The 10,752-nt window shown below is 35.9% G+C and overlaps 1 protein-coding gene across 1 annotated transcript in view; it reads right to left on the minus strand.

The window, feature by feature from the left end:
- LOC148661690 (gamma-crystallin S-1-like) overlaps window positions 1-8,234 on the minus strand; it is a 62,658-nt gene extending 54,424 nt beyond the window's left edge. Inside the window, exon 1 of the mRNA XM_088635780.1 lies at window positions 8,114-8,234. Coding sequence (XP_088491906.1) covers window positions 8,114-8,158 — 45 coding nt within the window. The 5' untranslated portion in view covers window positions 8,159-8,234. The remainder of the gene's footprint in view (window positions 1-8,113) is intronic.
- Between the last annotated feature and the right edge of the window lie 2,518 nt (window positions 8,235-10,752).

Raw genomic sequence — 10,752 nt, forward strand, 5'->3', positions numbered from 1 at the left:
TGGTAGTCAAGTCTTTTTTTTGCCCCAGTACCACTGTGTTTGATTTGAGATACCAGAAATCTTCACTGTTTGTACAAGCAGTGTCATGCTCAGAAATAGCACTGTCAGGCTCAAATGTATTCAAACAAATAATGGGAAGGCATTCTTTCTGTGATTATGCTGTGAAAATGACCATCATATGGCAAATGTTTATGTCTTTGTTGTATATGTGATTTTGCATTATGTTCTGAAATAAATATAATAAATATTAAATAATTTAAAAATATGCAAATTATTGGCATCAGTATTTATGGTTTTTTCCTGTCACTTTGGACTACAGTATGGAACTGTTTGAAACCCACAGAGGCACAGTGTATTCTAGGTTTCAGTCCATCTAAATCCCCACTTAATTGATGGAGTTCACAAAAAAGACAAGAGCTACACAAGCTAGTACAGTCAAGGTACTGGTCACCGGTCAAATACAGAACAGATTTAAAATATGACTGCTTGGTTGTAATAAAGATTTATACAACCTCTCTCATTCCACTGAAGCTGACAGGCCCTCCAGATCCTTACAATCCTTCTGCTTGAGCCCTATCCTATATTCTGCTGATGACATTTTGCTCTCTGTGTACGAAAACATGCTGTGAACTATCCCTGACTGAGCTTTCTTTGCTTTCTGCTTATACTGTATACGCAAGCTGTAGAATTTGCTGCCTCTGTCTATTCGAAATTCTAGGTTTGGTAATACTTTTAAAAGTATTAAAGTTTGTTTTTAATCAAACTATGCTTAATCATTCTATTTCATTATTCTATTTCCATGTTTATTGTAAAGTCTGCACAGTGTCTTTAACTGTAAGTAATGAAGTATAATTTTTTTTTAATTAGTTTGAGTGGAAGGTCTCCAGCACCTTCCAATCTCCTGCACATTAGGATATATGGGACATGTATCCTATATACAAAATCTCAGACATTCCTTCAGCGTTCTTTTCTCAAGTGCCCTCACTGCCAATGCTATCATCAGTACTGCAATAACCCTTTGCCTCATTTTATAGCGTGTTCTGACTACTTTGTCCACATGATGAGGGTGAAGTCAAAACACCTTCTCAAATCCGTGTTTCGTCTAGATTTAGCATTGCTTGGTGGGTTACTCTTTTGATCTCCTGAAGCTAAATTATTAGCTAAATGAAGCTAAAAATGTTTACAATTCTAGACTTATTCACTGCAGAATACATATTTCTATTTTTAAGACTTCATCTTGTTTTCACCTCTTCTATCCTGCCCTCAAAAAAGATAGCTCCTGCATCACAATTCTAAAAACCCAGGAAAAATATTCTGTCCAGTCTATGTGATTATCAGAACAATGAATGTAACAGGGTTTTTGAGTTAGCACAGGAACTTGGTGTCCCAATACCCCCTCAGGAGTTGAACATGACACCTGTCTTCCAAACATATTCGCATATGCAGGTGGAGTGAAAGCAGACCTGGCGGTAAAAATACATCTACCTGTATTGTGAATTATTTGACAATGCATTTTGTTATAGATCTGTTACACAAAACACTACTCCCAGTGGATAGCTTCCCGTTGATTCTGGTAGATTCTAATGCAGAATATATATTTCTGTTTTTACCTCTTTATCTTTAACTGTAATTTCCCTCTGAGACTACAAACTTCTGTATGCACCATCCTTATTCAATGAATAAATGCCTGATAGCGCAGCTATCTAATTCAGACAGACATGATGTACTGTTCAATTTTCTGCAGGAATGCTTCTACAGTATGACATAAAATGTTAAAGTGTATCCTGTAGATGGAATTGTCATTATTTACTAATGAACATCTTGATAAACACCTGTTTTAAACACCAAACTTTGTAAATAATGTTATGTATCAAAGGCTCTATATATGGATGAAATAAATAGTTATGAATGTTATGGACAGGTCAGTTTCTCTATTAAAATATTAAAAGGCCAGGTCTTTTGAAACTCTGTCTGACCTATCTTAAATATTGACTTATCCAAAATTAGAAACATTCACATTTGTTCAGCTGTTTTTTGTAATAAAGTAACTAAAAATGTCCTTGTTTTTAGAAATATAAAAAACCTGATACATTTTGTAACATAAATTATAGTACTTGAATCTCATATATTGTAAGTGATGCCAGTTCCAGTAAAACAGCCATCATCAAATTGTCATTATTGCAAATTGCTTCAGATCCAAATCCATAACAGTAGACTCAGTGGGAAAAATGAAACCAAACATATGTTTATTGTCTATAAAGAACACTGTTTTGAGTCATTTCTCTGAGGTTTGCTAGTCTTGTGTGTTTGCCTTTAAATCAAGGCGACTGAAACACTTTACCTTCTGATGCAAAAAGGTCTTTTGATGTGGGAAGTTGTTTTCAAATCAATTTTAGTTTTGAGAAAAATGCAGGTATTCACCTCTGTGGGGTTTTTTCGCTGTTGTTTTTGCATGAACATTTCAAATATTTCCAGTAAGGCTGTCAGTTCTATAAATACTAAAACCCTTTCCCTGACCTCACCATGGGGGTGACTAGTTTACACCATGCTTTAATGAACTCAAGGTGTTTTGGAGCAGACAATGTAATGGGAACCTCATGACACAGACCAGTGTATATGATGTATTACTCCACCTCATGCTGCTCATTAATTACAAGTTACTGCTGCAGGCTATATGTGCAGTGTTGCAGTTTATTTCTGGTAATTAAACAAAATGCAACACAATATTGATTCATGGAAAAAGAGCATTGGGTGTGCCACCTGAATCGCGTTCACATTCTTTCTTTTAAAAGAAATGTTTTCCTGCCTAGACACACACATTAAAAGATGTTAATTCATTTCTCTTATGGAATTGAATACCTGGAAATTAACTTACCAATTGTTTCCTTGGTTTTTGCTGAGGAAAAAAATATTCTATAAATAGCTAAGTCCTGTACAAGTACAATAAGACACAGATCAAATTCTTGCATCTGTAACAATGTCATGAAAACTCACCCTACTGAGATGTAAAACTACCTTCAAATTAAGGAGCGGAATTCTTCAAATAATGGGAGAAAACACCTCTTCCCATCTTAAATATCCATCAAATTATAGAAAAAAAAAAGAAAAGCATTGGTCCCAAAATGAAAATTTCAGTTTTAATTTAACTTAAGATCTGACTTGCCAATCCATTCAGCTCAAGGTCTTTATTCCTCTACAGTGCTACTTGTTATTTAGAAGAGGTACAACAATAACTGCAGCTTGTGTTAAATTATACAGCCCTACGAGCTGGTAAAAACCTCAGCCACTGTATATGACAATATATTTTTAATGATTTGATGATTTCTTGCCATTATGGGATGGCACAATAGTGTGTCACTTAGGACTACGGCCTTGTACACTAGGGTGCTAAATTCGATTCTGGGATGGACAAATTTTTGTGTGGATTTTTAATATTTTTGTTGTGCTCTGGTCAGTCTGATGTAAATCCACCTCCCAGAGATGAATGGTATTACTTGCAGAAAATACATTTTTGGCATATGACATTTTTACATTTGTGTAGGGAAAAATCCAGATGAATTCTGGCAGTACTGTTACAAACTTACATGTTGACCAAATGGACATCTGATGTTGACAGTGGACTTTGATGTGCACAAATTACAATTCAAATCAATGTAAGTGAATCTGGATAGCACTCGATTATGCCTTTTTCCCCTTTGGGCTAATTCAAAAGCAATCAGATGTGCATGTTAAATAATTCAGGGATATGTTTTAATCTCAAAGATTATTATGGTTAATACCCATCTCAAACCAGTATTGTATCCTTTTTCAAACATACATGCAACATCTCTGTACTTCCTGTACAGGCTGCTTGAAATACGCTTTGAACTGAAATCAAAATTTAAATTAAAGATTTCCTTTCCTTAATAATATAATTATTATGTTTGCTTTTGATCCCCTGCACAGCAGTCATGTATATGTATGCTGTTCTACCTTTGAGTGCCTACTGCTCTGACCTTGTGGCCTTTCTGTCTCCCAGGATACACTGACAGAAACAATGCAGCATATCAAAGGGGGTTTTCTGGCAAAATAATTTTAATAAATAAATATCACAAGTCACTGCCACTGGGCAGTACTTTGAAGCCAATGGAGGCATGACCTACTCATTCACACACAGAATATGTTCATTAACATTTACTAGCACCTCTTTTACTCATCTAAATTGAAAAAGGTGCCACGGAGGTTTTTGGACTGCTTTGCTCAACAGCAATGGAGACTTCAGAGTCTACTTGAGTTTTGTAAATCTGTGGGTGTATTAACTACAAACACACACTGTTCTCAGATAAACAACAGCTTCTCTTAATTTTCATTCATTAAAATGTCCCTCCACGCTGTATACTCATGTTTTATGAGCAGTGACAGAACGGCCTGAAGCCACTTTAGACTAAATTGAAAAATTAAACTGAAGGAAATCTAAGCTACGATCTGTAGAAGACTGAAGGAAAGCTAAGACCTTTTTGATAGGCCTGTACTAGTTCGGCTACATTGTAATCCATGCACAAGATAAGTGGAACATCTCATGGGCATATTTAAAAAAACATTATAGGTTTATTTATCAACTGAGATCTTTAAAGTAAGTGTATAACTGCTAATAAGCAAGTTATGAACCCCTTGTCTATCTCTGTACATATTTACTGGATATACAGAATTCATGTATAACTGGTCACGTGCCTTTTTCTTTAGACAGAGGGTGTCCATGTGGCCATACCACCAAATCTCTCATTTGGATCCCAGAGGTGCTCTTTTGAGTCGTTATGACTTCTCTATATTTATCTTCCCTTTTCTAAATTTAAAGAATTGCTGATCCTCAATTTAGGATGTATCGCATGGGCAAGCCATACAGCACTGTACAGCAAAAGCCCATTGAAGAAAAGACAGTGGATACGAAAAACATAAAATCCAATCCTAACACTATAGAACTTCCAACATAAACAATCCTCTTTAAAATTGCAATGTGTACAACAATGGAGCATCCTGAAGACCCTCTACAGCTTAATGACTCGTTTATGAGCATCAACAGACCTATTGTCTATTGATGATGTAAGGGATGTTCCTTCTATTCCAGACTTATTGTGGTGCATTCTCTAGATTCCTACAGTTCCTTTTCCACCATCCATAAAATGCTCCAACCAGTTAAAAAGTCTGCATTTAACTGAACAGGCTAGATGGGATGAATGACTTACTTATTTTCTTTTCTTCTATCTGCTGGACATTGTAGCAACTCTTTTACAATATACTATACTATATTTTACAATATAATAACAATATACATAATATTAATAACACGCTGTGAATCTCATCTCCCACAGTCAAGACAACTACACCCACTCCTGCTTGCACAGGTCAGAGTTTCTCCCAGTTTACTCCTGGTGATACAGCTTATGTGACTGAATTCATAGTTAAAATGAACTATCTACCTGTGTCTTCGACCCACAAAGAGAGCAACTTTGCTTTTTTGTCCACTTGTTACTAATATTGAGTCCCTGAAATCTAGTCTTGTACTTATTGCTCATGGTCTCTTGCTATCACAGCCATGTTAAGGAAACCTTGCCAGAACTTTAAAGTACTTTTAACTAACATGCACTTAGTTTTCACTACTACAATTAAGACACTCAAATTTAGCTGAAGACTAAATAAGCAACTACTGCTACAATTTCTGGATTTTACAGATATCTTTCTGACATCAAGAAATTAATGTAACAGAACTTTCTTAAAATGAACTATGACAAGACAGAAATTATGCCCATATGCTCCTAAAATCAGCTACACAAACATATTTACATCAATGTGAATGATAAAGCTGAAACTAAACCTGTGACAGAAGTTACCAACATGAGCTCAGTCTGTCTGATGCTGAAATACCGATACATGCCTTTATTTATCTACTAAGGCTTCAGAGTATCCAGAGTTCTACAGATTGTGCACTAACAACTACTACTCAGCATCTGCATATGCTTTAGCTCCAGTTCTATGTAAAGTACCCTGGCTCCCTACAGTCAATATTAAGGCTCTGATTTGTCTAGACCCGGATTAACTTATAATTAATTTATTCATCAAACGTTTTTATTCAAAGCAACTTATACTGTATACGCCCATTATGCAGATATGCATTTTACTAAAGCAATCTGAGTTAAACACCTTGCTCAAGTGTACAATAGTAGTTCCCAGCTATTAACATGAGCCCAAGACCTTTTTGTTGTCAGTCCAGAGCCCCTAATCAGTGCTCCACACTATATGTGAATAGTCCAATTCGATCTGACATCTGCAGGTTCAGGCCCTCTTATAAAACCATAGACAGTTTTATAAGTAGACAAGGTTCCACATAATGGACAATAAAGCCTTCTCCTGCAAGGTACCATGTTCTTGGAGCACATTGCCCAAATCCATTAGGAAGCTGGAACTCTGTAACTGTCTACATTTTTAAGACTTGAGTAAAGTTCTAACTTTGGACGGCAGTGTGGAGTCTGTTTAGACTTATAATAGAAGGTTATGGCGTCCAGCATCCTGGATGTGTTATTATTGTTGTACTCTTGATGTATTTAACTCTTTAAATAAAGATTTATATATTACATAGAACTCTGCAATGCATGATTAAGATATTTAAAATATTTCATACACTCTTAGTCTCTATGGTCTGAAAAAAATACTACTTCTCCAGAATCGGTGTAATGAAGAACAAGCTGCTACGTTCTCTGGTTTAAAGGAATGTCCTATACTGACAGGTTAAAAGAACAGAATCTTTTTATTCTGAATGAAGACTACAAGGAGGCCTGAATTAAGTAGCCAAAATGATCAAAGGTGCTTACAAAACCAACTCAATTGACTTTATAATTAGCCATGAAACATGAAATAGAAGAAAAGTGGAAACTATAAGGAAGTACATTTAAAACTTATAACAGAAGGCACTTGCTAAGTGTTGTGAATGTCTGGAATAAGGTACACACCCATGTTGTCACAGCAGATACAATGACATATTTTAAAGAAAACCTCAGATCAATTAGCTACAGTCAATCACACAAGCTCAGCAAGCCAAGTGGTCTCCTCTTGTTTCATTCTTATGTTGTTATATGAGGGTATACCTGAACAGGTCAAATACTCTATATTTTAAAGGTTGCATTTTTCTGAAAGAAGGCACTTTATACTGAGGGCATTACTTCACTGGTAACCCAGCTGTTCCTCTTGGCCCTCAAAATATTTTGATTAGCCTAGGGAAAGTTTCCTTAACTAATTTTTGCCTAGGAATCGTACTATTACCTAATTTTCCTGAACTTGTTTAGCCCAGGCACACATCAATAATGCTTGGTAAGAGAGTACTGGGATAAACATAGCTTAAGGCAGTGCTACAAGAAACCAACAGCCAAACTGGGAGTCAAAAAATAATAATTTCAGAACAAGCCCACACATAGGATTTAGGGCTTGTCTTCTGTAAGGGAGACAGCCTGAAGCAACAACCAATTAGAAATGGTTCTAATAGGAAAGGTATGTTGGAACACTGACCTGGAACGTCAGATAACATATACTTAGACGAGAGAGCAAATGGACAGTAAATGTAAATGTGTTAATGCCCACAGCAGCATGTTTAAATATGTGTTAATAGAGAAATCTCATCTTAAGAAACAAAAAGACAAAGCCTCAGAACTACTTTTTCAGTGGAGCTGTATCTCTGAGGAAATACTGCACAAAATAAAACAAAAATGAACAAAAACTTTTGAATTGCAAGCCTTTATGTAGTGTCGGCTTATCAAAGTGGAAACCAAATTTTATGTGGGCATCATTCCTGTGATCATCTCTGGAGACCCAGAAGACTTCATTGGCCACTCTTGCCAAATTAGCCTAAAAAAAACAGTAGCACTCCCAAAATGAAGACCATAATGAAATGTAAAACTGTCTCTAAAAATGTTAACCCTTCTTGAACTAGAATTCTGTTGAGATAGCAATTAAAAGGGCTCCAAAAGGTTGGGGACCTACTGTATATACAGGAACTTCATTTTACCCAGTGAAAGATCTGCTCAGGAAGTGAAGTGCAAAGACACTGCTGTCACTTCAGGAAAACAAACGGTAACCACGTCAATACCTCGCAGTGTATAATGGCCTCCTGGTAGAGGACGGGCGATTTCATCTGATAGCGCGTTGCCTCTCAGAGTGTTAGAGCTGGCTTCGGCTTTGACATTGTAGCCCCTACAGTGATAAACATGAACTCCGGCTCAGGGCTATTGAACGTATTCCTAGCAGTTAGACTGGCACCAGAATCAAACCCTGTGGGTGGAAAAGAAACGCATGATAAAACATTAAAGATGCAGAAACGTTTATGTGTAAAGAATTTTAAAACATTATATAGCTTTCCACAGTAAAACTGCTGACTAAAAATAATTATGTATTTATAAAGGATAAAGTTAATTTTATTTTATAAAATATTGTTCACACGCAATTTTGTGTTATGCAATTATACATAATTATTGCAACAATCATATTACAAGGTACTACACAATGGATATATTAATGTGCGGTAGGTCACGTGTAAATTACGTTTCATAAAATTACAACACAGTGGTGACTGAAAGTGCAAATAAACACATGAGAATTTCTAATAAAAGTTAAAATGGTATTTCATTTAAGCGTTTTCTATTTAGAATCACCTTATATTTATTTGATTTACCACCCATTTCGCAATTGTTTTTCACGTCTCGTCCCGCTACTACTAACCTTATTAAACTGTTAAACGCGAAATATAGACATACTGCCCACCTTCCTAGCCACTTTTAACATGTCATAGTCAACACAAACCTATAAAGGGGGTTTACGGCAAGACTGCAAGCACTTGGGAGGTGCTCCTCTAATCAGCCACGTTACCCTTCGTCTTCCCGTTAGTAATATCCCCCGACTGGAGTCCGCGATGACATGAAGTGAACCTACTTAACCCCGAGTGTTTTTTTTGTTGTTGTAATAATGTGATGACCTCAAAGTAACCAGTTGTATTGTCTCGTACAATATATTTAAGTACAGATTTGTGTTAAGTACTTAGTCTTTGTTCACATGCTTTTCTTCCTCGGTAAGGAAAAGATGAAGAGAAAAATAATTTTCTAATTTTGAGTGCTTGCTTCTGTGAATATGCAGCATATAAGAGGATAATACATTTGTTTAAAGTTTAGAGTCCTCAGAATTGTTCAGAATCATTAAAAGAAGGGCGTTTGGGTAAATTGTACTGATACCCTAAATGTTTGGTCAATGCAGTGTCAACTGGGCCTGAGTAGTTACTAAGCCTTAAGGTGCGTTTATACTAAAACATAAGGATAAAGCACTTAAATGATGCTGGCACTTTAAATAATAGAAAAGCTAAAAGAGTAGCTTGCAGACAGTAACAGCAAGTCATTAACAGGTACCCGTCTGAGAATGTTACATCATTTAATAAGTCAATTAAACGATCATTCTAATCGCAAGCATTTTAGGCGTCTGAAACCAGTTAAATTCCTTTCTTTCTAACAACACTGTCTTTGTGTCATTTCAGCAGTAAAACTGGATATTAACTGACAAAGCAATACTTTGTGTAAAATTAGGGTGTTAATTTAAAATTAATAAAAAGTTAAATTGAGACAAAAGTACGATAACATGCATACTTATTTTTTATTTATTGTCTGTGCTTTGTTATTCTTAATTGTTTTCTAGGTAAAAAATATGACTTGGGAACAAGCAATGGAATTAATACGTGGAACTTAAGGAACTCTGCAGGCACTTTTACAGTAAATGTTGAACACCATAGAAAACATAATGAATCTCCATTGATTAGTTGATTTCTATACAGTATTTAGATTTAAGAGAGAAACCCCAACAAAAACAATATCTCGGTGCATACTGTATGTAATGTACTGACTTCGGGAACATTGTGTGTCACAAAGAAGTGGTCAAGTTGAATTTTCATCTGAATGTTCGCTACTCTGTAAGTTGGAAAGTAGTTGCCCTCTTTCTAACAATGGAGAACAGCTTCTCTTTAAGAGAATTCTGAAACATTCTTCCACACACTGTGGCTATATGCACATCCTTTACAGGCACCTGCTGTGAATGTGGCTCTGCGTAGATTCATACAGGCTTTGCAGAACTAATCTCCCAGAGAACTCCATCAAATCCATTCTTCAGTATGACCCTGCGGCAAGCCTTGCAGGAAGCCTCACTACACCTCCTACCAAAAACAAGGGGCAACTCACAGACATTCACTTTTCTGGCCTTTTCATAAAAGAAAATTGACAGAAGATCATTCTCCTCTAATGTGAATAATGAGAAAACAGTTCCGTACCTAATGTTAGATATTAAAAGTACTGTAGGCTGTAACAGAGCAAATGAAGGGATTTCCAGTTGAAGGCGAAGGTTTCGTTTCATGAAACACAGTATTTTAAGCCTTCATTTTTAAATATTACCCATACAGTCAAAACATTTGAAGATTGTCTTAATTGTGATGAACAAAAAGAAATGGTGTACCACTTATGTTTATCTGAAAAAAACACAACACTACAAACATCATATGTACTTAGCTGCTGCTAACCTTGATCCATTATACCTTACGTGTTCCCATGGGACTTTTATTATGGCTTTAGGGGAGGGATTTGAACATGTTCATTACCATGTTCACATACATTCAGTGTTTACTTTAATACATTGAGTTTTTAACAAATGCTCAGGAGAAGGTTAAACCCTAATTCTCTCCTGAATATAAAAGTCTTG

Source organism: Lepisosteus platostomus, chromosome 6 (assembly GCF_059453375.1).
Source record: "Lepisosteus platostomus isolate fLepPlt1 chromosome 6, fLepPlt1.hap1, whole genome shotgun sequence".
NCBI lineage: Eukaryota > Metazoa > Chordata > Actinopteri > Semionotiformes > Lepisosteidae > Lepisosteus > Lepisosteus platostomus.